The 27797-nt window shown below is 39.6% G+C and overlaps 1 protein-coding gene across 1 annotated transcript in view; it reads left to right on the forward strand.

Moving 5' to 3' along the window:
- Positions 1-27797, forward strand: part of LOC112572327 (choline O-acetyltransferase-like) — a 64845-nt gene that overhangs the window by 32851 nt on the left and 4197 nt on the right. The window contains 12 exon segments of the mRNA XM_025251957.1: positions 7161-7327; positions 7329-7356; positions 8682-8800; positions 11607-11660; positions 15614-15788; positions 16134-16311; positions 17829-17846; positions 17849-18021; positions 20642-20742; positions 21568-21699; positions 26529-26651; positions 27570-27708. Coding sequence (XP_025107742.1) covers positions 7161-7327; positions 7329-7356; positions 8682-8800; positions 11607-11660; positions 15614-15788; positions 16134-16311; positions 17829-17846; positions 17849-18021; positions 20642-20742; positions 21568-21699; positions 26529-26651; positions 27570-27708 — 1407 coding nt within the window.

A 27797-nucleotide genomic window follows, 5' to 3' on the forward strand; every position in this document is an offset into this window, starting at 1 on the left:
TCCTCTAGTCTGTCATTTGCATCGTTGATAATCGACACAGCGGCACCGAGGACGTGGGCGATATTGGCAAGAAGACAGAGTCGCACCTTATGATCTTTGATTTAAGACCGAGGCGGTTGCCGCTCGCAAGAACTCACAGTCGGCAAAATGGCTTTGATCGGACTTTGCCTCTTGTAAATCAATGTGGTGGTTCGTGAGTTCTTCCGCAGGCATGTTCGCTTGCGTGACTCTGATTGAGGCTTCTTAGCAGTCTTTTTTTTATCTTCTTGAATTTCAGGTGTTTTTCAATTTTTCTGTAGTTTTTCGAGAGTTCCTAAACAGTCTACCGAGTCTTCAGTTCCCCGTAATTGTAGGCTGTAAACGAAAACAAAAAACAAAAAAACTACACCATTCCTTTTTGTCTGTATTTGCCGCGCTCTGTCCCTTGATCTGCGTGTGAATCCTTGTCATTATGGAGGCACAAAAGCATTTATTTTCACGAATCACTGTACTTTGTATCATCATTATTATCATTACAGCCATGCCGGGTACGCAGACTCATGCAAAATTCAGGAGCGAAAATGCATCGTTCTCCCTCTGTAATATTCGTTTGCTATTTTTCAGTTCTCGGGTTGCATGTCTTCTGCGCAATAAAAACAAGAGCTTGACGTGTTCATCTAGCCTTATATGCGCTCGCAAAAAAAAAAAAAACAACACACACACACACAAAAAACGAGGCTCAACGGTCATTTTGAATTTAACATTTGATTATCATTCATGTCGTTCATATTTCATTTTACTACAGAATTGGTATGTTTATTATCCCACAGATGTAGGGGCTTCTGACAGTAAATAAAACCACATTGAAAGAAGAGACAAGATGAGGCTACAGCTTGGGGATAGCCTCGTGGTACAGGGAGGAGAAACTGATATACATAGAGACATGAAGGCTATCACAGCCGTCAAGCGAAATAATTCCATTAAAAATCTGCATCAGTAGTTCCAGGGTCACGGTACACGTTCTCCTGTAGTTTAATCACAGAATATAAATCAGTAAATAACGAACTAAATTAATAATCCATAACAGACTTAGCTACTGCAGGCAAACACTCTAGCTCCCCCCAAAAAAATGTTCCAATATTAGATGTATTATGATGCAAAGATGCGCCAACTTAATTCTGCTTCTCTCACAATTGTCAGCTTTGGCTAATCTTGACTGCGTTCATCGTCCAGGATGCTGGCAAGGAAGATGTTTGTGTTTCAAAAGCTCCATGGAGAAGGCTCTGGAACATTTGTATAGACACGATGGCCGACTGCTTCGCCTGACTGCGCCGCCGTGAAAGGCTCGATGTTAAGTTGCTTCCGAGGCTGCATTATCGGCATGCAGATTGTTGTTTGATGTATTTACCACCTTAATAACGGGGCTTCATTAATCCCTTGATCTAATTTAAGAGGGCCTTGAGTGTGTCCGCTGCAGAAGCCAGGGAGGATAACGACCTTATAAAGTTATGGCCGGCTTTGGGAGGAGATCAGCAACTCACTGGTCCGTGTAATCTAATTGCAGTTCTGGTAAATCAGGAGGATGATATCTAAGCAATGAGGATTCATTTTTTAAAAGAAAGAAAGTGGATAGGATGATAGCACTAGGATAGATGAAATACACTGCTTTGACGTAAAGACCTTTAGAAATATTTTTGAACTTAGTTTGACTTATTTTTTACAACACAACCTTGTCACCAAATAATATTTTGTTAAAGATAACCTACTGACAACAGTTCACGGCTCTAGCAGTATAATAAACCTAACATTAGTTTAGCCCTGACACAATAAAATGTAATCTCACTATCAGTAACATGACATTCTGTTTGTCACTTATTTTTGTTAATGAGTTATCAAACATTTAACAAAGATTATTTTTGATAACTTTCCCCTTTTAGGCATGTATAGAAATGTTATAACTTGTGACAAAAAACATTTGCGACAACTAACACCATTGAAAGGTCATGAATTGTAGGGTGCAAAACTTCAGTGGCTCCACCTACACACTGTAAAAATATCAGTCTCGTTATATTTATCATCTCCATCGATATGATGGGAGAGGCACATAAATATATATCTATCGGCTCTTGCGCCTTTTCTTTCTTTTTCTTTACTATGGTCAATATCTTGGGAAAGGGAGAGAATAAGTTCTGTACGTTAGCGTGTGTGCGTGCGTGTGTGTGTTCAGTGTGTGGGGAGGGGAGAGAGAAGTGGCTGCGTGTGCATGTATCAGAGAGAAAGAGAGAGAGCGCGCGCCTATCCCTTAGTCATTTATTTATACTTATCTAGTATTGTCTTTGATCTTTCCTTTCCCTTTATTGCATTTAATTTTTGTTTATTCTTTTACAATGTTTTGACTGTTGTTTGTAATGGTCAGAAGTATCGGCTTCAATACTCTCTCTCTTCTTCCCCCTCCTTTTTCCTTCATACATTCACACACTCCGTGAAAAAAATCATCGATCACCGCCACTTCGCTGTAGACTTACTCGTGAAACATCCAGTTTGGTTTCACAGATTTACCCCGGTAAGCTCGTCACACCGCGCAAATGTGCGTCACGTGACCAGATAGGATACAGGCATCCTCAGCCCACGCAGCACCCGACTATCGACGGGAGGTGTTTGCACTCGGAATAAAAGATTTCTGAAGGGGTGTCTGGGAGAAGGTTAAAGGTGGGCTTTCCTTTTAAGGTTAACAAAATTAGCAGACCTGCGTGGGAGGGTCTGCTCACTATCGAATTCGACGTTGCTGAGGAAAGTAAAAAAAGAAAAAGATTACCTATATAGGGAAGATCGCGCTACTTATGTCATGTACTGTACTGTCTTGTACGGGAGCGTCTGTCGTCAAGGATGCTGTATACTGCACACTCCTGGTAGACTGAGTGTGTCAGGTGCTACACATCATGCCGAAATCCAGTCTCAAAGACATGCAGGTAGGTGTTAGAATCATCTACAAATCTGGTATATATATATATCTTCTGCTCAAGTTTGTTATTCTGTTTTACTATTTGTCGGTAAATGTTTTCTTGGAAACTGTTTCAGCGGATTGTCAAAGGAGTGCGTTTGTGCCGTGTCAGTGGGTCATGTATACATTGTCTGCAGTTGAATTTGTTTTTCATTTTCGGGCTTAAAACATTCTTTTACCTAGTTCCGGAAAGCTTCTTGAAAGTGAGTTAAACGCTCAAAAATATTTTCGTAATTTCTTAAACTAAGTTTTGCTTGACACCACCAGTCTGTTTTATGTCCATTTGAATTTTATGACTTGCTTTATTTCGATGGCATTTTCTAACAGTAGATTACTTTCATTTGACCTTTTCAGAATACATTTTGAATGTTCTTCTCTTGCCAGAAACCCTTTAAAATATGTTTTTATCAAAGTTTGTTTTAGTAAGCCACATAAGTTAAATCGCAGATCAGCTATCTTTCAAATTTGTAGAAGTCTTCAGAATTTCAGTAAGAATATTTCTACATTGCATGTACAGGGGTCATGGGGTACTCACAAACAATCAACTTTCTCTTGCAAACCTTTGTCTGGAAATCAAAACCTGTTGACAAATGTCATGGCCAGTGGGCAAGAGCATCTCACATGACAGATATTAGTTTCCAGTCTGAGAGCGTCTCTGACAAAGATGTTTTACGGAGGCCCAAAGCTTCTTCCTCAATTCTCCAGTGTAGGTGCATCTTCCATCAATCAAATGAAGAACCTGATGACAACATCACACAGAACGGGCTCCGAGGCAAACTAGGTTTCAAAGATTCGTGTAGCACGAGCACTCCGAAATGCTCAAAAAAAAAGGGCAACGGGTTCCTCGGTCTAAATGAAACTGTAATTATATTGCATATCATTTTCAGACATTTCAAAAGTACAGCGAGGTTGAAATCGCACGAAAAAAAAAAATTTTGAAACCTCGGCGAGTATGAAGTGTCTCAAAGACTCTGTGCCCAAAATGTGTCTTTGGCGTAAAAGTTTCAGGACATTTTTCTCTGGAATTTTGCTAGAAGCTACTCACTTTTCCTCTTGTTTTCTCTCGGCATACTTCCTGTGTGGCGCGAACAGCCTCCAGCGAGCAGCGTTGAGTTGCTCAAAATGAGCAAATGTTAGTCTGAAAAAATCAATGGGCGATGAGGGTTTTCCTGCATCCTCCCGCTTTGTTTGATCAAGTTCCGCTGGACGTAATCGAGCACGCGGCAACTCCAGTTAAGTGGGTACGCTCCCTTAGTGCTCAAAGTCAAAAGCCTCAATTTTTTTAGCTTTTTGAACTCCAGAATTCTTATCGAAAAGGATGGTGAGTTTTACAAATAGCAACATGTCCTCATACAACATGAACTCTAATTGACCTGGTGCCCAGCCTTCGTACCGTTAATTCTTCAAAATTTTATTTTTTTTTTTTTTGGAAGTGGAAACAAAATTGAATTTTAAATGTATAGTTGTGGTAAGATTATTTTAATATTATTTTTAATTATTATTAATTATTTTTTATAAATATTTTTAAATATTTTATAAATATTATTAATTATTTTTGTTTCTGTTAAAAATAATAATTTTTTGATTTTTTTTACCTCAGACTTTTGTTTGTAACTTTCTTAATTTTAATTGATGTCATATCATTGTTTTGAAGATCTGTAAAGTCTTATTATTGTATTGAAAAGATGTAACGCCTGTCCTTTAAAAAAAATTCCATTTGTTTTCAAAACTGAGTCCCATTTGTGGAACAACCTAGGGACTTAGAAAAACTTGAGAGAGAAAGAGAGAAAAAAAAGTCCAAACAGTCGTGTGGCAAATTTTCCTGGCAGTGATTTCTCACGAGAACTGCACCCTGTTGCACTGGCACAATCAACGACAAGCACATCGATTAGTTCCTTGAGGTCTGGGAGAAAGTCTAGTCGGCGTGGCATTGAGAAGAACATAATCAGGCGGCTGAGGAGCGGCTAGCATCCTCCGTGTGACGTGATTTCGGGGCATAAACTAACGGGCCTTGTGTGGCGCCAGACAAAAAGTTGGCGGTGTGCCCCTAACTATCGACTGTATAACAGCCATGAGGCGAGTATGATGTCGGAGCTTTCTTCGTCATTTGGCTAATACGCAGATGCAGAGCTTGCACGTGCGGCTCGATGTGTGACACGTGGTGAGTTCAGGACCTTGTGGATGGGGTGCAACCGGGGGATGGGTTCGCTTTCAAGCTATTCTCGATTTTCTGATGGATCTTTCTTTTCTTGGGGGTTTTGATTGAAGAGATGAAGAAACCGGGTCTTCCAATGGATCATTTTTTTTTACAGGAACATGACATATCTCTATAATCAAATTGGATTAATAATAATTTTTAAGCAAAAATCAGGTCACGAAAGTAAGCATTCATCATGAAAAGTGCATGTTTTGTGTTGAGGTGTTAACTACTAGAAACTCAATACTGTATAGGATGGCAACTAATTTAAGACAATTATGGAACCACACAAACAGTGCAAACACATTCAATCTAACTACGATTTTGTTTTTCTTTAAAGAAGAGTCTGCGCGGACCAAATACTCTTTTTTGGGTGGTTCATATAATTTTCATTTATTTGTAAAGCATTTTAAGCAGTGTCGTGTGTGGCTGGATGCACGCTCGCAACCGCTCACACAGCAGACACGAACACACACCCACACGCTCAGCCAGAGGCGGGACAGGACGTACCTTTCGAACCTTTGATGAATATAAAACACAAGAAAGACGAAATGAACGATGTAAATAAGAAGTTCAAACAAATATAGATGCAAATGAGAAAAGAAGAAGAAAAAAAAATGATTGAAGAAATACACTTACGCTTATGCTCACTCGCAAGAAAACAGGGGAACTACCCCACGCAAAAAAAAGTGGTAATGAGAGATGTTAGTAAGGGATGATGATGATGATGATGATGGTAATAATAATAATAATAATAATAATAATAATAATAATAATAATAATAATAATAATAATAATAATAATAATAATAATAATAACAACAACAACAACAACCAAACACCCGCACAGACTTCGGCACAGTACTGTCAGACTTCTTGCCCCTGTCGTCTGCTGTAAGCTACCTTTCTATTACCGGTGCGTCCCATGCGCTGAGAGAAAAGCAGGTACAGAAAATGTCTGACACGCGACAATCAGTTTGTCTGGTAAGTATGCTTTATTAGTTTGCTAACAAATTCGTTTTCAACTGACTACCATTTAATACAACAAAGTTTAACCTCTATTTGTCTCTAACAAAATCTTCACGAATGTTTGATGTCCTCGACTTCGATGAAGGAAGAAGGATGCTGATCAGCGCAGGGTTGTTTATTTCTGTTAATGCTTCCGACGGCTGTAATCCATCTTCCGCAAATCCCGCGTTGTATTCAAACATTCTCACTTCAGGAGGAACACAGCCCTGACGTCTGCTTCTTTGTTTGTTCTTCCCGGTTCGCTTCCGTCCCGACGATGGGGACGAGGGAAGACGGAGAAAATTTGTGGCCTTCCTGGCAGGAAATCGAAACAACGGCCCAAGGCTGCCAAAAGTGGCCTGCGAACTCAGGATGTTAAAAGAGTTTTGCTGTAGACTTTGACACAGGCTTCTTCGACTCGTGTGGCTGCAGTCGTTCTGGTTCCAGATGTGCGATCGACTAATTGGTATTTAGTGTCTTATGGCCGCTACCTCCTTCTTTAAGTGTCAAGAATATTTTTAGAAGATTAAAAGAACATGTGAGCCCACATTCTAAAATCTTTTACAAAGTTATAAATTTAATTTAATTTTTTTATTTTTTTAAACATCACAAACAATACAAAATAATATTACTGGTCAGCATCATCACAGAAATATTAAGTTCTAGACTGAAGCTTTCTTTGTACTCCCAGGATGGACTGGTCTTGTTGTCTGGCAGTACCATTTTATCCAGAGAAGACTGTATCTTTCTGGTCAGAGAATATTTTCTTAGTAGAAACCGCGCCTTTACGCGGAAGCTGGACAAAGGAGGTGCGTCCACTATCATATTTAGCTGGTGCCGGAGAGTGTTCTCGAAATCCTTCTTCTGATAACCAAGAAGTGATTAGAGAATTGCTACAGACAGCGTGGTCCGCATGAAACCTCAAATCTCAAAGATCCCCATTGCTCTTGATCTTTCTGTATTGCCTGTCCTGCAGAAGCCATTGCCCAAATTGCCGGTGCCGGAGCTGAGTGCTACTCTGGAGAAGTACCTGACCTTGCTGACCCCGGTCGTCGGTGCCCAAGAGCTGGAGAAGACGCGGCAAAACGTTGACGAGCTTTTGCGAAAGGGCGGAGCTGGCGAGGTTCTACAGAACTATCTTCTTACAGAGACAGGCAGACCTGGACAACTGGGTAAGTAAGCACTGCTAACAGAAGCTATAATGAAGTACACACATCGACACAGGGGTGAAATAATTAGATGGGCATTCAAAGTAAAAGGTGAGGACACTATAATACGTCTTGGACAAACTATGAAGTACAGTAGCAAGGGTTACCTCTATTAATGTGGTATAATAAGTGCTACGGTGTATAAATAAAAATTCTCTATTGAGATCAATCACTACCTTTAAGAACGATTCCCAATAAACAAGAAATCTCAGTGCTGGGGTACGTACAATAAATAGGAGAGTGAAAAGACTGAATTGAAAGAAAACTGCATCAAAAGGACCAACACTTAGGGAAAGATTGATCCAAAACACTTGAGCGAAAAATGTATCAAAATAAGTTAACTACAAGAGTGTGAATGAAGCAAACCCATGTGAGATTACTGGTTTGCGTGAAAATAAACAAAATGTTCACACCCAGCTTTCCTATGTAAGCACACACAAACACATCTTTCTCGCTAGCACCCTTGAGGCGCATCGCCATCCATGACCAGAACTTCGCCAGTTGAAGAAAAATATAGATGTGCGTCTGGTCTGTTATTTTCTTCCCTGCATCCAAAATTATCTTTTGGGGGGAAATTAACCCTTGTCGTTTCGCAAGCACAATCGTGGCTAATGTTTGCGGGCAGCAGAGAACCACTAACGATGTTCTTTGTTATCGCAAAACTCGGTTAGAACTGATGCCAAGTGGCAGATAAATCAATTACTTGCCCTGTTACTGTCGTCACCGCCAGACCCTGAAACGGTCCAGTCAAGCTTTAAACATTGGTACAAACTCAGCATCGTGATTGCATCTGATCGTGCATCATCTAATGCAATTACACATTTAGTGCATCTTTTCTGCAACGGTTGAAGGCCAAGGCTGTACTTTCTTTATTGTTATTGCAGTTGAAGAGCTGATGACATGCCAAAAGGAATTCTTTGTTGTTGAATTGATTTATTTTTATCTGCAATGTTTTCCTTTCTGAAAATTATAGGTATATGCATGCCACTTAGCAGAGTTTTGAAAAGTTGCTTTAATATTATTTTAGTAGAATTTACTCATTTCAGAGAAAACAAGGGATTATGATATTGATGATGATGATGATGATGATGATGATGATGATGATGATGATGATGATGATGATGATGATGATGATGATGAGGATGGAGGAGGAGGAGGAGGAGGAGGAGGAGGAGGATCGCAACGATAGAAGAAAGACATGTTGTCATTGCAAGTAACTAAAGAATGTGATAAAAGTAGACCATCATTGCGATGAATTAACGGGATCATTTGCATCGTTTTTGTTTCAGGTGTATGACTGGTGGCTCGATGACATGTACCTGAAGATCCGCTTACCTCTTCCCATCAACTCTAACCCGGGTATGATCTTCCCGAGACAGCAGTTCTCCAGCGTCCAGCAGCAGTTAAGGCAAGCCTGCAACATGCTTTAACCTTTTTTTCGTTCGAGCATTGGAAGCTGTTTCTTGTAGAATATTGTTGTTAAGACAATTCACAATTTCACTAATATGTCTGAGACCTCAGGGAGAAGCTTGTGTAGATGGTCTGTAAGATGGATTTTGAAATAAGTGAGAGAAGCAGCAATACTGAAAAGTGACTCATATCTCTAAGGTTTTAAAACTCATTTTAAGTGATTTTAATCGAAGATGTTGATTTATTGACATAATCTCGCATCCACACCTTCGTTTCGTATAATCATAAACAAAACAAAATAGTGACAGAAGCAAGCAAACAAAATGTACAAGGGATGTAAAACAGAACATAAAAAAATTTCGACCGTAAGGCTATAGGTCAAACTTATACTGTGAGCATAATAATTTATTTGGTATAAATAATCTAATCAAAGAATCAAATGTCACATCCTTGAAAAAAAAAGACGGACTCATCACTGATATTAATTTTTTATTTCTTGACTTTTTTAAAAAGTGACCACATGATACAAACAACAACAAAGTTAGCTTATTCGTTCTTTTGTAGTTCATTAGTGATCACTGAAAGAAAATATCAAATCTTAAGTGTGGACATAAATAACTTCACAAATTATATAACAAGCTAATTTAAACTTTTGTTGTTTTTTTCCTATTTCTTTAGTGTTATTTTTTATCCCAGCTGTTCTCTACTTTTTTTTCATTTACGAGCTTCCTGTCAGCCCTCACCGTAAGATGAATGATAGACTTCCCTTTTTGCTCGGTCATTAAAGCTTGCACCCAGTGAAGTTCTCATGGTCACAGCCTTTTTCAGCCAATTTTCATTTCCTTTCCCTTTCCGTCTTCCATCCTTTGGCCACTTCGCTTGTTCTTTGTTTCTTATTCTTTATTGCCTGTATTCTTATTTTCATTGCTGCTTTTTTCTAGTTGGTTTTTTTTTTTAAGTTCACGTGTTGTTATGTCCATTTACTGTCTTAGTCATATCCTTTCTGGTGTTTGCGAGCTTGACTAAGTTCCGTCTCACCGACAGACAGCTTGCTGTTCTTGTAAAAACAAAACTTTGAAGGTACAATTTGGAGAGGTGGTAAATGACAGGTGTAGTTTTTTTTAACGGTTATCTACGTTGATCAAAAATCATACGCCGACTGAGATGGCCAGTTGTGATGATATGCAAGTGCTTACTAAAACATATTCACATTTTTATATTACAACCATGCGCATGCCGGTATAAAATATTAATAACACATTTATTTGTTTGTTCCATTTTATAAATATATATACATAAATAATTTAAAGAAAGAAAAAATCCAAATAGAATAAAGCCCACAAAATTTGTTCAACCGTCAAAACTAATTGCAAAAATTTATTTGTTGGAGCCGGAAGGAAAGGAAAAAACAAGGTTTAGAACACAAGTATTTAACCATCTCGCTGTTCATGGCTTTGCCGAGAACTCGATACCGTAGCGCCATGACAGATCAGACAAAAACTCAGAGCAATATCGGACCCCGGCTTGCCCGTCAGACCAGGCTGCCATGACTGAGCAGCAAGGCCGGTAATCGGACAGCTTCTGCTCTGACAGAGTTCTCCTTTTCTCATTGGGCTCACAGCAGTTGCCACTACTGATATATTAGTGGGCTTTCTGCAGGTCCGAGTCCCACCAGTGACAGATTAGTGGAGCTTCTGTCTGCAGGTCTTCTAGTCCTACTAGTGATTGCTAAGCTGGACATCTGCATATCTGCAGTTGACCATGGATGCTGGACTGCTCTTCTTGACCATTCTCTTTTGATTGCCTTCATGATGTGTCAAGTTCATACTCACAAATAACGTGGTGGTCAAGCAATATTTTAACAAAACACAACAAGCAATTTATAACTCGGACGGCATTCAGTTCCTGACCTGATGATCGCGACTTTAGACATAAACTTAGTACAAAAAGACATTTTCAATTTTAGTTTAAAATGATTTATTTTTAAGTTACAAAATTCTAGGTTAACTGGAATAGGATAGAATAAAGTCTAATTAGTACATTCGAAGATTAGTTCGCTATTCAGGAATTGTTTTTTCGAGGATTTGTGAAGTCTTGTGTACGAGAGTATTAAAACATTGCTTTAATTTTTAAAAACATTTTAAAAAGATGTATAAGTTGAATAAAATAGTTCTAAAAACTATTTGAACAGTTGAGAACAAAACATATATAAAGGAAGCTTAACACCAGAACCAAGTAAAATCCATCAGGGTCGAGCAGCCAGAGGCGAGAGGACTGCGACCTGGCTTCCGGTACCGAGCTGATAATAAATCTGTCCCGAGAAAGTCCCGTGGGGGTAGTAGAGAAGATGCGGGGAAATGGTAGCCGTCAAAAGAAAATAAGGAAAAAGGTTTATAAGACAAATTAAAATTTTTAAGTAAACCCAGAATAAGCTCACATCGATATCATCAACTTTTTTTTAATCTCGTCAATTTTCTAGGAAATGTTAATAAATGGGGTTTGAATCTTCAGTAGGTTTATTTGTGTACAATCGACTGCCAAAGTTTTGTAAATTTTCTCATGCCTCTACAAATGCTTAGAGTAACACTGTCGTAAACGTAGCATTAACTCTTTAAATGTTTCCACTTCATCCATCCGTCTTTTGATTTCTATCCCCTGATCTTCTTCACCCTCCTTTTCTCTTTTCCTCTCACTCTTATGCCTCATTTATCGACAGCCACATTTTTCTTCTATTGTGATCCTTAAAAGTATCACTAAGGAGTAATCACACCAAATAAACCGTTTTGACTTCTTGTATTTTTCAGCTATGCAGCCAGATTTGTCTGTGGGGTACTGGATTACAAGATCATGGTTGACAGGTATTTGCTGCTACTTTGTGGCTTGTCAGTGGAGGTGCAGTTATTGACATACGTACAAACCTTAAAACAATATCATCATCATCATCATCATCATCATCATCATCATCATCATCATCATCATCATCTGTCCTGAAGCAGTCTTACTTCCAATGGCTCTAAGGCAAAGCTTTGTTTTACGTATCTTTTAGGGTGCATGCAAAATTTATCATTTATTTTTTATTTCATTATGCGTGAGTCCATTGCAGGAGATACTAGACAATTAAATCGCATTCTGGGACGGTAATTGTTTATAATTAATGAGAAAAGGTCAATAAAGAAAAGAATTCATTTTAAAAATTGTGACTTAAATGCAAACACTTCAAGATCTTTAATTGTGTTTTTATCTCATTAAACTTTTCACGTACATCCAACACTCATAGCCAAACACAAATCCCTTGTTTTTTAAACATGAAAACACAAATGTGAAGAAACATTAAGCAGAGCAATATCAATCTCAACCAAGACTTTAACTGCAAGATAATTGTCAGCATTTGATGGAGATTGTGAGCAAAACAAGATTTACGGGCAATCAGAGACTTTAGTTCTAGCAGCTGCACTACACCCTTGTCGAACCAAAGACTCTGCTGTCTTGAAGAGCTCGGACTTGGGGGAGTTCAAAGTGAGGTGCCCCCCTACGTTATCACGTCTTGTATAGAGAAAATAGCGATGGTTGAGGACATCGCCGAGGGCCAAAAACACTTCTGGCTCCAGCGTCTCCACCCGCAACAAACACCCAACCTCATCACCATCATACAGCGCTGCAATGCCTGTGTTCAAAGGAGTGACGATGCATTTTCCTGCCTGCGTGCCATGAGAGTAATCTCCCCATCATATTCTTCTTACATTTCCTGTCGATGCGGCCTCACATCATCACCCAATCTTTATTAACCTCACGGCCCTCTCGAGTGCTAGAACAGCAACCCTGCAGGACAGGAGGAAAACGTGATGAAACAAATGTCGGCCCACGCGCCGCGCTTCGCCCGGAAGTCTCGCTGCGATCCACATGAGCCGTTTGAGAACGAGACGAAATCGGGACGAAGAAAGAGAAAAGTAAGAATTTGATATAAAAATATTTTGGGAGTGGAGCATACGTATCGTTAGTCGTTTTGGGACTGGTTTTAAAATGTATACACACCATGAGGATTTTCTTTTGACCAATGGACAGTTTAAGGATTGCATTTAAGCAGCAAACAAACAAACTGAAACCGTTGGTTACATTTAAACTCCTCCAGCCAGTCGAGCTAATCTACAAAAAAAAGTCACAGATATGATAATATTGTGACAGTTCGTTATTAAATATTTGTTGCTCGTTATCTCGCTATCGTGATAAATTTTCTGCGATAATTCATAGGAGCGTTCTGGAACATTTCCTCCGAGCATGCGCAAAAGAAATATAAAGCCCATCATTACCGGAGCACAAGAAAAATATGCGTTATTTCCACGCAGAATTGTTTTTGGTTTCCATCCTATAAAAGTTTATCGCAGAGTAGGCGTGAAGCGTTCTCCAACGAGTGTGAAAATTTTCTCCCCCCTTTTTTTTTTCTTGTTCCCCGATTCCTCCACGCTTTCATCAACGGTCGTCATGATGATGTTTGGGGAGATAACACGGCCGAACGGGAGCCTCAATATTTCATTTCCGCTCTTGTCTTGTGACTTTCGTCCCGTGCTGGGATGACGTCTGGGATGCGCGAGTCATGCAGGGCCCGGTGCCGCCCAAATTGCTGCTGCTTCCACGCCAATGGTCCACAAACCCGTCCACATCGTGCGTGTCTGCAGTAAAATTTCACCCTACCACTCACCCCACTCACCCCACTCTCCCACGACTCTGGTTTTGGCCTGCCATCCAAGCAAGCAGCGCTGTTGCCGGGGAGTGGGTGTACGGAGGGAAAGGCTTGTGCAGACGACCTCCCTCCTTCAAAGAGATTGAGCTGTGTGGAGTTTGTTCCTTCCACGTGATTTTTTTCGTACCATTCATTTCCTGCGGTGTATTGAACAAATATATTTCATTGCATATTGATGATACCCCTTCTGCGAATCCCAGGGAGTACTGTCCCCTTGATCAATCTCTCGCAGACAGCCAGGAGAGGGGGGCAAAAGCTTTTCAACTAAACTCCCCACCCCCCCTGCTGGTCTGCCATATTTGGCCGGGTCCAGCGTCTTTTGTGAGGAAACATTCTCGAGCATTCATCAAAAGTTTTCCACTTCTCTGACCATCCAAAACTTTTGGCAATTTTGTGGAGAGGCGTGATCAATTTTGGGGGTGTTTGACAACACACTGATGAATTATGGGTTCCACGAAGGCGCAGCCGCTACATCGGTTATGACCTTGTCACATATTTTGTTACCATTGTAAGCTTCCTCGGGGAGCAGCAATCTTTACTCCTAACCCCCATGGCATTAGCGATTACCACTGGTGCCAGCGTTGCACAGACAGTAGCCGGACAGTCCACACTACTACCAGAGATTTTCCACTTTTCCCTTCTGCTACCGCACAGATAAGTTTCTCAATCATCCCATATTGAATATTTATGTACAGAAAATATCTTTATTTGACGTGGACCTTGCCATAATATGTGGTCCACGCAACATCCCTTGTAGGAAAAGACAAACAGTAATGTGGGATTACACGAGTTATGTCTCTGATGGTCCTGGATAGGCTGTCCTTTGTTGGTCTGTGGTCATAACCAAGGTTCTGTATCGGCTTTAAAGAAAATAGGACTTCAAACACTTGTACCAGTCCCAGGAACTTTTTCAAGAGAATCATTTTTTAAAAATGTCTTGGTATACATTTCTAATAACGAAAAATACAAAAAAGAACTAAAGAGAAACATTTCATTGAGAATGACTACTCTATCTTAATCAAATAATTAGAATAAAAATGACAATAATTCTCAAGATGAAAAATAATCTACTCCCAAGCAATAAAGCTTACAAGTTTAGAACAAACGATTGATTCGATCAAAACACCGACGCCTGTACAGAACTGATGCTGATTTGCAGACCGGTGTCCGGTTCTGGAATACGGCCAGCTCTACTTTTTCATTCAGTTTTTCTTGCAACCGCGACATTGGCCGTTAGTTGCTGGCGTCACGCGATCCGGCAGCAAGCGTTGATTTGCGGGCCGGCATCATGAATCAAGCATGGAGTCGGAGGCAGTGAAAGCGCTTGGGGGGGATATTTAAAGTGTCGCTTTCTGCGGCTCCCGCACGCTAACTGTATTTCCGGGAAGATAAGCGCTAAAACGGAGCCGAGGATTTCATGTGTCATCCGCAAATTACAGTTCTGTCTCCACTGATTGCGTCAAAACTTTCTGGACGCACCGCAGTAATTCAATCAACGGCATTGCGGAGGAATTGGCCAAAAGACCACTGCGGGCTGAAGAAGCGTGCAAAGGTCTTCTTTGACTGGACTTCTTGTCTCGAGATGTTAACGAGAACTGGATTCCCCTTTTCCCTGCAAAAAAAAGAAAGAACTGGAACCATTGACCATCATAGTAACCACCTACTTGGCCTTTGGTTGGTGCTCTATGCTATTCAACTATTATTTTTTTCTAAATCTTGATAAAGGAAGGGTTGTTGCAAGATGAACTCAACATTTACTTACCTCTTTAAAGGAAATATTTTGCTCTTGATTGTAGTAGATCCTTCCTTAAACAGGAGAAAAATTTCGAGAGGATTTGTTTCATAATATCTTACCTGCTGCTGGTCAGCAGCAAATGCTAAAACCTACAGAAACTATTGTTTTCAGGATGGAGTTTAAAACCTCAAAAAGGTGATTTATGTTCAAGAAAACAATCTAAGAAAGATTTTTTGACACTTCATATATTCGAGCGCCCGTGTGCGTGTGTGTGAATGACTTTCCCTTATAGCTATCTATACCCAGGTGCATGAAGGTGTTCTTTCGTGTTTGTCTAGTGGAACAATACCATTGGAGCGATGTCGCTACATGGAGAAGGGCCAGCCCCTGTGCATGGAGCAACACTATCGACTCTTCTGTTCCTACCGAAGGCCAGGCATCCCTAAGGACGTCCAGCTGACCTCTCTAGGCAAAGACCGGTCGCCTTACATCATCGTGGCCTGCTACGGTCAGGTAAAGCCAGCTTGCTAGGATGTAAAACTCCACACCAGTGCTTGGGCATCCTCTCATAATACATTTTATTCAATCTTTTCTGTTGTAATCTTCATTTTCTTCCTATTTCCTACTTTTAAGCGCGCTGTCTGATAACATTTTCGAGTTATCCTATTCATAATAATTTATCGGTGTCATCTTTCTTCCTGTCATTCCTGTGGACTACGTTTGACAAGATGACAAAGGTAATGCAAATGAAATGATCATAAGAAATATATGACAAGGTTGTACTGAGTGTTCTTAAGTAATTGATAGGTAGGTAAAGCAGAAGAAAAAAATTTAAATTACCGCTCTGTCTATCGGCAGTTTTACAAACTACAGCTTCACCACGAAGGCACTGACCTCAATGGACGAGAGATCTACACACAGCTGAGCAGGATAGTCACTGCAGCAGAAACAGACTCTCTCGGCGCTCCCTCAGTGGGTGTTCTCACATCACGTGATCGTTCCAAGTGGGCGCAGAGCAGAATGAAACTCATAGAAGGTAATTCAGTTTAATTAACTTCACCGTAAATTGAACAATTCGCCATGATGTTGAAATGTTCCTCCCAAATCAAAACCGCAATTTCATTTTTTCATTTTTTTTTACTTCATTTAAAGTGAAAGCTATAAGAGATATTATCAGGTTGGTTGCTGCTTAAATCCAAAAAATAAAGTGTAATTTGAGTACAATAATTATTTTATGAACATTTGACAAAGACAGTTCTATTAATTTAATGCCGTCATAATCTTAAATATTGAAGTGAAGCTGCAGCTGAACTTGAAAACCCAATCCGAAAAAAAACTGTCCAGTTTTGTTGGACCCAAGACTCTAATAAATTAATGTAAGTAAATTTATTCAGTTGAAACGAGAGTATTTTCTATACTCGGAATCAGAAGCTAAATACATCCAATGATCCAGGACTTCAATGTCCGAACTGATTGAAACGATTCTTGATGTCATGTTTCGAAGAACAACATGGCGTGCGATGTTATCCCTGTTGCCAGATCAAGTCCTGCACCAGAACAAAACATAGCACATTAGCAGGACCCTGGCCTTAACACATCTGGCCTCGGGGTACATGATTGGCAGGTTGTGATCCTAACACCGCGCCCTGCTCCAGAAGGTTAATAGGTTTGGGGATCTCTCACAAGCGCGAGTCAGTCCTTATCTTCACAGTTTCCATTCTAGTTTCTGAAACATGCCAGTCACGGAAGCCAACGTCCTTCCATGTTGTTTTTGTTTGTGTTCGTGGCTTTTCGTGTTCAGGCACGAGATTCTTTGAAAACGTGTTACTTGATTTTCAAAAATAACTCTTTGTTTAAACAGATAAATAAATAAAATAATATAAAAAGAACTGAAATTTTGTAAAGAGTTTCACAAACAATGGAGAAATACATCACAGATTAAAAACAGAAATTTTAGTAAGGTATTTAGGTAATGAATACTAGTTTCAAATCAATTCTTAAAGTGATACAAATCAGCTGACGAATCTCTTGTACAAAAACCATCACACTTTAATACAAACTCAACACTGCATACATTACGAAGTAAAAAAAACTTAAATATCTCCATAAACTTTTAAAAATAAATTTTAGTTCTTTTTCATTCTTGGCATCTTTTGTACTGATAATTAGAATAATTCTACCACAGTATCTCTTATCTGCCATTATTATGTTGGCTGTTCACAATCTCATGGCGATAATAAACCTAAATTAACACTGTTACACAAGCTACAAGCGAAATATTTCCCATAATGAAGTATACATCTCATTATTGACGACTTTGACATACCGCAAGACATTTTTTCTGGTTGAAGCCCTCAAGAAGAGAATAGTTAAACAGAAAAACGAGAACGGTGTGAAAAAAAGAAACTATAATATTTTTACGCATCCTCGTCAACAAATTGAAAAGCATTTAATAATATTTAATTCTCGATTATTTTTATACATTTCCCTGACTAAAATATTTTATTCAATTATTGTCCAAAAAAGGGTAAATTCATTGTATTTGCTTTTCAGACGCAGTGAATGCTGACAATCTGACGTTATTGAAAACAGTTTGTTTATCCTGTGCCTGGACAAGCCATCAAAAGTGACATACATTGTGCCTGGCCTGGAAGAAGACGATATTAACTCTTTGAGCCAGCAGATGCTTCATGGACAGGGATCTTCGTCCAACACGGCCAACCGCTGGTTCGACAAGACAATTCAGGTCTGCGTGCGCTTTTTGTCCTCGCTGAAAACTCGATAGCGTTCTTGAACGAATGAAAGAAAGAAAGAAACAGAAAGACAGAAAGAAAGAAAGGACAAATAAACAAAGTTTTCTGGAAGAAGAATAAAAGAAAAAGAAAACGGAAAGAAAAAAAGACTTACGATCAAAAGAAACAGAATAATAGCTACAAACTAGATAGGAAAAATCATGGCAGAATAAGAGACAAACAGAGCATGAAAAGCAAGAAAATACAGACAAACAAACTGACTGACTGAAGAAAGAATTAAAATTAAAGAAAAAAAGGTAAACTATTTTACTCCATGTTCTTTACTGACGACATGCAGGAGAGCACAGACTTGTCAAAGTCAAGGAAGCTCAAGAATAATTCATCACCCAGTCCAATAGCAAGAAGTGCAGGACAGGGATTGAAGTGCAATGGCCATTTGCGCGAAGTAAAAAAGTCTGGGAGTATGCCGTGAAATCGTAGCTTTCCTTTTCACATCCACTCACTTCTGTCGTCAGCTTGGGTTCTGATTTGACACTTGACAAATGCAAGAACGGCCATCGTTAAGAAAAATACTGTCAGCTGACTCGTTGATGATTCCAAATGAGGTCCCCCTCATGCACGAGCAGCAGTGAATCAACTGCCCTTCAGCCAGGATAGACAGATGCCTCGTTTCTCTTTCTCTCTCACTTTTATATATATGTTGAAAGCACAAGCACACTCACAGGTGAATGTGCAACTCTAAAACGTGAAGGTTCACAAACACATGGAGATAAAACCTCCTTACTGGTCATTAAAATTTCTCAGCTCAACTTGGGTGCATCAAGACAAAATTTGTGTTTTGTCCTGATGGCTGTTCTTTTTATTAAAACTTTATGCATAGTTCAAAAAGAGAGAGACGAAAGATATGCATAATCAGGGACACTTGCTTCTTATCTGAAGACTTTTTTTTATCATATTTTTTTTATTTCTGCAGGCGTTTCGCCTTAGAGAAATGCGTGGTTAAATTATCACTTCAAAGTTTAGCCTCATCCATTCTTTCACACTTTGCATGTCAGAGAAAGGGTGTAATTGATTCCTTCCTGCATGTTTCTTCACAAAATCGATGGTTTTGATATCAATCATTTCTGGTGGGTGGTTTTTTTCCGACTTTTCGACATTAATCTTCTTTGGTGTTCACTCATTGATGCTAACAACGGCTCGTGCCCGTGCTGTCGGTAAGACAGTGCGTGAGAGCACAATACCACACGTCATGTCCGCCAAGGGGAGTAATGCGCCATCTGCTGTAGCTTAGCCTCGTTAATGTAATCGAACAGCTACTATTGCTTAGTCGCAAGTCGTGTCATTACCTCCCCTCGTACACACCATCACTATGTCTTTATTTTTATAGAAATAATATTTTAAATGCGTCCTCCATAGTCTTGGTTTAGAATATACCTTGGAAACTAAAGACAGTGGGAATGAAAGAGAAAGAAAAGGAGAATTATGATCAGGATCATTTTGCGGGGGATTCAAATACATAATCTACAAAAGTACAAAGATTTGTTGTTTATAATAGATGGTGAAAACGGCTCAATTTCGCAGCTTCGATTTGTGGAGAAATCTTATATGGAACTCTCACTGGGAGTTCGTGATGCTATGTGAAGGTCAAGATTGACCGATGGGACTACTTTATCAAAGAGAGTATTTCCAGTCAACGTGACCTTTGCGATATATGCTTCTCAAGAGTAGCTGTAGATTTCTTCAAACTTGATGAAGAAAAAAAATGTGGTTTTCGATTAAAAAAAATTTTTCAATTGTTTTCTCCTCCACAACTAAAACCTCACGCTCAGAAGTTTCAGAATGTTAGTAAAATCCGCAACATTAATGAATATGGTGATAATCGTGTCTCAGCAATCTGATATTAAATTACGCAACAATTATTTTAGGCAAATTTAGTAACAAAAAAGTAAACGACGATTTTAAGCAACGTCAACTATTACTAAGTAGTTTATCTGTTGCTGGATTTACTCAGGTACAGTTTCATTCGGCATGACAGTAAAAGATTTCTGTTTTCTTCTAGAGATATTTACTTTCTTTGAAACAGGGACTTTCACGTCTTGTTCCTGTGCAAATTTATGTCAATGCTGTGTATGTATATTTTTGATTATTGGTTTGTGACCTCAGAGGTCAGTATTTTTCTTCACTATTATATATATATATTGTTATCTACCTCCAAATTAGTTGAGAAACTTTCATCACTCCCTAACTTCAGAGAGCGAAAGAATAAACTCTTGACTATCACCTTCAAATTTCATATTTGTAGAAAGAAAAGACTGAAGGCTTTTTGTATTCTTTAAGTCCGGTTTCATTTGATGGTCAGTATTTTGGATTAATTAGTTTTTTTTTATCGAGCAAATGGAAATTGTGCTTGCGTGTTTGCGTGCGTGCATAAAAGAGTGGGTGGGTGTTTGTAGAGGGAAGGGGAGTGGGTGTATGCAAGTTCAACGGATGAATGATAATCGTTTAGCTTGAGGTTATCTATTCTAGGTCATTGGTCACGTTCTCTCAGTGTTTCTGCACGTCACGTGACTGGTGCCTAGTGATGCAGTCGCCATCTGTTGGTCCTGTCTACAGATCATCGTGGCGGAGGACGGTGCTTGCGGCATGAACTACGAGCACTCCGTGGCCGAGGGCATCCCCCTGGTGCAGCTGGTGGAGCACGCTCTGGCCTACCTGTAAGGTTGTCTACAGTCATCTCCATTCCAAGTCTAATGCACAGAAACAGACTACAATCAAAGTTTGAAGCAGCATTGAATAGTTTGTGGCAATTTTGATAGAAGGAATAGATGTAATAAAGTAAAAGGAAGGGTGATAAAAATATCGCAGGATAAATTAAAGATTTCAAAACGTGAGAAAGAAACCGGGATAACTCTGATCTGCATCGATTCTTTGGTTGTCTTCTCCTGTGCATTAGACTGCTAAGTATTTGTCTATTTGTTTTCTTTCTCGCTTGAAAATATTACCCAAAATCTGTTTAATAACACGTTTTTCAAGCTCCAATCTCATTTTTAAATTGTGTCTAACAATCAAGCATTATTACTCACATTATCAGTTGACCGAATTGGTCAGTTACACACATTACTAGCAATTAATTTCGGGAGTTAAAAACATTTTTAACTTGACAAACGTTGAATCTTACCAAATTTAGAAAAAAAACAATTCAGGTGAAACGAAATCAGGGGCTTTGAAGAGAACATGGAATATTGGAACATTGGTCAGTATGCAGAGCTATAGTCAAAAGTGTTTGCCAGTACATGCCAGTACAATGGGACTAAGGACACTTTGAGGGGTTGAGGACTTCAGTACTTTACCCGGTTTTTACGCTTGACTGATGGTTTTAACACGCACAATAACGGCTGCATGTGTGACCACATCTAGAAATTGTTTTGCAATTCCCCACGCTTTATTTCCTTTCTGTCCAACACCCATCTTTGTTCGTTTGTATTTTCTAACAGCATGATTCATCTCCCACTCTCCACAACTTAATATTTTGACACCAGGTCAAAGGAAGATGTCGTCCAACGTTTCCACCAACAGGAACAGCGCGATCTTCCTGATCCCGTTCGGTTAATTTGGAGGATGACGTCAGACCTTCAGGCCGAGGTTGATCAAGCGAGCGATGAGATTGATGCGTAAGCCCATAGGATGAATATTAACCGATTTCCTTGGCCTCAGATGCTGAAAACTGGGCCATATTTGTTTTCGAAATTATCAAACACTTTAAATTCAAATGCTTAACTTTATTTGACATGATGGAATGCGGGAAAACACTCACTTGCTGGAGAAAAGCGTTTGTGGGAGGGAGTGACATAAAGCAGACAGGAGCAATTTACAATTTAATGACTAATCAAGTACAGAATTTACTGGACCCCATGACACAAAAAGAGGCACAAAACCAATCGAATAATGTAGTGTCTTTCATTCTCGAAAAGCTTACTTTTTCACTACAGATGTCTCTTAGATGTTTATCGAACTTAAAGTCCCTAATAGGCGCGAGACATAGCTTTTAAAAATTGTTATTATAACAATATATGTACGTTTTAGTGTAGCTATTTTAGTCTGTAAAAGCTTTCTTAGACAGAAAAATTTTGGGAAAAAAGATTGACTGAATGTGGCATAAATTTGACATAACGGGTTTATTTTTAAAATTACAAAGTTCAGTCAAATGTTCGCTTCCAGATGTCCTCCTCCAGTATTTTTTTACGCAATGTCTTCAGCTCTAACTAATGTACATGTATTGTCTGACTGTGAAGCGAGACTCCAGAGTGGTGGTCAGTCAGAATAGATAGAGCAACAATTTTAAGAAATAAATTATAATTCTTCCTTTCTGCGCCAAACATCTCCTGCAAATATTAGGTTTTCCATGTTATTCATTCTGATGCCGGGGAGTTAATTGTGAAATGCTGTTTCGAGAATGTATCTTCGTGTATTAGATAGATACACCCACGTAAGAGATGGAGTTAAAAAAAAAAAGAAATAGAAAAAGGGACAAACGAGAAAAGATTGTACCCTTTATCTTGAAATTTGGAGTGTAGCTACAAATAATTGAGTATAGTCGAGAAAAAAAAGTGTTGCTATAAACAATAGAATGTGGTAATAAAAAGTAGAATGGTGTGTATATTTATCAAGTGTATCTATGAATAATAATTTAACAATGAACAAGAAAGTCGGACTAAAACAATAGAATACATATAAAAACACTGGAAACAGGCTGTAATTACCGCAGTTGACATGTAGTCCTTCCAAGACTCCAAAATTAACTGTTAATATTGTTTTCATAGTTTCTGTTATATAAGGTTAAGTATCTTCCTAAAATGAAGTTCATCTCCATGCTTCACTCACTCACTCACTCACTCACTCACTCACTCACTCACTCCGTGTGTTTCATTGCCCGCAGAAAGTGTTTCCATCAGAGCGCCGCTCGCGCAACTCACGTGTTGGCATTCCCAGCACGCGCACGTAACAGCTCTACGTGGCCAAGCCGTGTCTTAATTGTATCTCTAAACACAGAGTTCGTCTCCAAACCTCATGAAACAGATTAGTCAAAACGCTGTCCTTCGGCCTGCAAACACCTCTGCTGATCAGGCGTGCCAACTTTCGCAAAACTGATTTGGCGCAGGCCTGTCGTGGCCAAGTGCGCCGAGCTCTTCCAGAGCGTTGATGACGGGGGCAATAAGGAGATGAGCGCTGACAAGTCAAAGAACCTCCAGGACACAGACCAGGCAGAGCCAGGGAGTCGCCAGCGAAAGGAGGGGGACGAGGGAGAGAGAGAGAGAAAAAAAAGAGATAAAAGCTGGCAGCGGTCCCAAAGAGGTGTAGTCCATGTCAATATTTGGACACTAAATATCAACATAGACAAGTACTCTACCCTTTTCTACCCCCACCCTACACTCCTGCTTCTCCTTCTCCATTCCCTGTCCCTCTCTGCTTGCTTGCCTTCTTGGCTGCACCGGCAAGGCAGCGTGCCTTCTCAGCCTCCCTCGCCTCATCTTCTCAGCCAGAAGAGTCGATAAAGGCCCGTAACCTACCGTCTTATGGGGGCCATTCAAGTCAAATCCAATTAGGACTTGCGCTCCGTCTCAAGATTACACCCATCGATCTGGCAGCCCTCGCCCGCCCGCTACCAGATATGGACGTCTTGTGACGTCTCGCGATGGACCCAGGCCAAAGATCAAAGTTGCTCAAGGAACCACAGTGACTACCCCTTACCCACCCGCTTCTCTCTCGCACTCTTCACCACGAAGAAGTCAAACCTCCACCCACCCATCACTCAACCCCCTTCTTTCTTTCGACACTCCTTCCTCTCATTCTTAAAGCTGTGAAATCAAATAAGCCTGACTAACGATTAAAGAGATTTCGCATTCGGCCTAGCAAGCTGCAAATTGGCTTATTTCCCAGGCCCTGAGTGCATAATTAATCAGGCCAGGACAGACAGCTATCGGCAGGTCTCACAGCCGTAAGTATTTTTTTCTCTCCCTCTCTCTCTCTTTTTCCCCGAGTGCCGACGGCAAGCAATTCGCAGCTCTTGGCATGACCAGCTCCCCTCCTCTAAGTACTTGTCATTTAGACCACTTAGGCGTTTAGAGAATTCTCACCATGATTTGGCGGGCAGGGCAGGCAGCATGGGTAATAGCCAGTAAAAATAGCGGGAAATTTCCCCAGGGTGCTGAGCGGCGAGGCTGGCAAAGTATCTAAAGTAATTGTTCATACCGCTGCATCCCCAGGGACAGCGTGAGCCTCCCCTCCATGTCGTGGCAGTTCCTTTTGCCGCAAGAAGCGCTCATCTCGTTACTAGCTCGCCCGGTACGCATGCGCGGAGCTGGCAGGAAACAGCAAATCCAGTGTAAAGTGCGAATAATGCACAATCCCAACATTTTTATTGCGTCGCCTCTCATGGGTAGGGACAAGGCTGCTGGGCCAATCAAATAGGCAAACAGGAAAATGAAGTTGTTGCTCGCAACGGATTTTACAGCCCGTTTTACATTCCCAACGAGAATTTGCGCTGTGAGGACCTTATATGAGGACTTCTGTGAGGTTCTTGGAGCGGGCAACGGGCCATCTTGCATAACCGAATGTCGGGGTCACCTGACGGTGGCCGAGCATTTTTTCCAAACGTTATTAGGTTACCGCATGACTAAATAAGTCCTGACATGTAGGACTGAGGTCACTGGGTCAACTTGCAGCAGGCGATGAAGTCTAGTAATGGTACTTTGTTGACACGGTGCTGAAGATTGCGAAGGATTCCGTCAGCCTGTAATTTGGTTTCTCTCCATCTTAACATGAACATAGATGTTAGTTGGTCAAAGTCATCTACCTTGCTTTGTATTTAGCATTCTGTTCTGGAATGCGTGGGCTTGAAAGAAAACAAAATCTTCAGGAAACAGGAAATAGCTTTCATATTTATTATCAGAAAAAGATTTGTTTCCACGCTACATCACTGTAAAATTGTATTACTTGTCATGAGAAGACTTTTCAGTAGACTTAATAACGAATTAAATCAACATCTGATTTTTCTACTAATATATAAGTTAAGTATTTTAAACGCAACGGTTGAGTCAAATCTCCATTTCAAACTTTTAATAATAATAGTATTAAAAACAAATTCTACCCTGTACAAACAAACTTCGTCGTCAAAATTATGAAATGATGACATCCGCACAAAAAGTTTATGCCGTGTCTCTGAAAATCTTAAAATTAAAAAATTAAAGTCATAATTTTAATTAAATCCCAGAAATTGGTTTAATATTTGTGCCCTTTGCGATCATTATTGTGCAGCTAAACTTTTAGCTTCCCATTAACCCTTTTTAATCTTCTCCGGCATTGTATTACATCATCTCATGCGGCATGATTTATCACAAGGTTTCCCGCCTTCGGTAATTGTAGCAGTTTGTCCTGGACTTTCCATCATTTTTTTCAAATTTTATGACCTTAAGTCATGCACTTTAAAAAAAATTACAAAGTTATTTATACTTTAGTAACATATAATGATTGTTTAAAAATCGTAAAACTGCTTTTCTGGGTAAATTCTGTCCCACTGAAACTATAAATAACTAACATATCCGTGCATCTTTGTTGTTGTTATTTTTATAGACTTTGGCAAAGGTGGAAGTATTAGTGAAATAAGTCAACATTGATGTTGATTTAGTATTACATTCCTTTGTTTCAAAACGTGTTTTCAGCTCTAGGTACACAGCAAAATATTTGTCATGCTGAGTTCAAGTATTTCTTAATTATATGTTTGAGTTATAATTATTACTTAAAGATAATTCTTAGCTGAAATGTCAATGGGTAATTTAAACTGCATAGTATGCATGAAAAGATTAGGATTTTTCAGTTGAAATAACTGCTAACTACAGCTGACGTTTTTAGAACCCAATCTGACATTTTCGTGCCACAGATTGATTAAAAAATATTAAATCTTCTCGGCAAATCTGCATCAGAATTTTTTCCTTCTTATTCGTGGAGTATCGTTACGGCTTTTCACGTATGCACTTGAATAAAGTCCGTAAAAAGTGTATTACAGAAAAAAGTCACAACGATAAATACCTTCCCGACACGCAACGTTCTCCAGAAAAATGGTGGGCGGGATTCTCGTGAACAATCACGGGACTTTATTTACCGTATTTCCTGTCATAACTGAGCTGCTTTGTTGAAACGTATCTTTGGTAATAGCAATCAAAGTCTTAGTCATCTTTCATTATTAATGTTGTGAAACGTCAGACTGAAGGACAAAAAAAAATATTAAAAAAAACCAAACCAAACCACACACAAAAGATCTTTTAATTGCTCAAGAAACGACTATAATTAACATGCTCACATGTTTGTGCGTCCAGATGAAGTAAATGCATACATAGTGCATTTTATTATTAGTTTTTTTCATTTGCTAGTATTTTTTCCGATTTTAAATATTGGTGTATGCATGGAAATATATAGTATATGTATTTTTATCTTGCATTGTTAGGCTCATCGACAATTTAGATTTCCATGTTCTGAAGTTCAAGGGTTTTGGAAGGGACTTTCCGAAAAGTCAAGGGATGAGTCCGGACGCCTTCATTCAACTAGCGCTGCAGCTGACTTACTACAAGTAAGGACTTCCAGCTTTTCATTTGATTTACCCAGATACCCCGGACTTGCTGCTGGTGATCTAGAAGAACTTAAACGAAAAGGGCAGGCAGACCTGAACCGCAGCCGTTTATTTACGGTAGTAGCATTCATTGCATTGTCCGTCGTCAGACGTTAATGATAGGGAGGAATATCGGCAACGCTCGGTCTGTCCATCGTAATTTTTCGGGCCGAGTCTAGTTATCGGTTTTTGGAAGGGAAGGTGATCGCTAGACAATTGCTTTAGACGACATGTTATATGGATTATAAAGGGATAGGTCGAACCAAACGCACCAAAATATGAGATGCGCGCGCGCGTGCACACACACACACACACACAGAGAAAGTCGCAGAGACTTCGTTGATAGATTAGATGTCCGGGGTTCAAAACCCGTCTTTTGTGTACATTTCTTTCTACATTTACATATTTATAAAGTCAGCTTTTAACAGTGATATATTTTTATATACATAGTTGCTGGCTCACAGAAGTCATCAGTTTCTGTTCTTGCTGGTGTAGCATTGCTGCCGAATTAATGCTTTTATTTATTCTTTTGCAATGCCTATAAATAAGTTTATTGACTTATAATGACTATCCTGTGCTATATATAGCAACAATGGAACTGAGTTTGATTTCTCTAGGAGTGTATCCGAGTCTGAAAATGTTTTTGGCCTACACAGGGAGGTACACGCAACTATTCTATGTATGTGATGTCCAGTTAATGAGTGCATATAGGTGCGCAAGATTTAATTGGTCTCTTAAAATCATGTCTCAGTGCACAAACCTCCATTAAGGAAATTAGGTAAAATATTAAAGAATTGTGTTTACTTTTTCATTAAGTATCGTTTAAGCATATTCTTTTCTTCTTTTTTCTTTTTGTGTCACGTGGTTCACCTTGAGAAGACTGCACAAGAAGCTTGTTATGACATACGAGAGTGCCTCATTACGGAGGTACAGAAAAGGAAGAGTTGACAACATCCGGGCTAATTCACCTGCTGCTCTCGCGTGGATCCACGCCATGCTGGGCGAAGTTGAATCGACGGTGAGCTGCTTTCTAAATCGTTTTTGTTTTCCTTCTAGTCATCCTCTTGAATGGGGAAGAAAGTATTTGCCATCTGCCTTTATGATAAA

Source organism: Pomacea canaliculata, linkage group LG1 (genome assembly GCF_003073045.1).
Source record: "Pomacea canaliculata isolate SZHN2017 linkage group LG1, ASM307304v1, whole genome shotgun sequence".
NCBI lineage: Eukaryota > Metazoa > Mollusca > Gastropoda > Architaenioglossa > Ampullariidae > Pomacea > Pomacea canaliculata.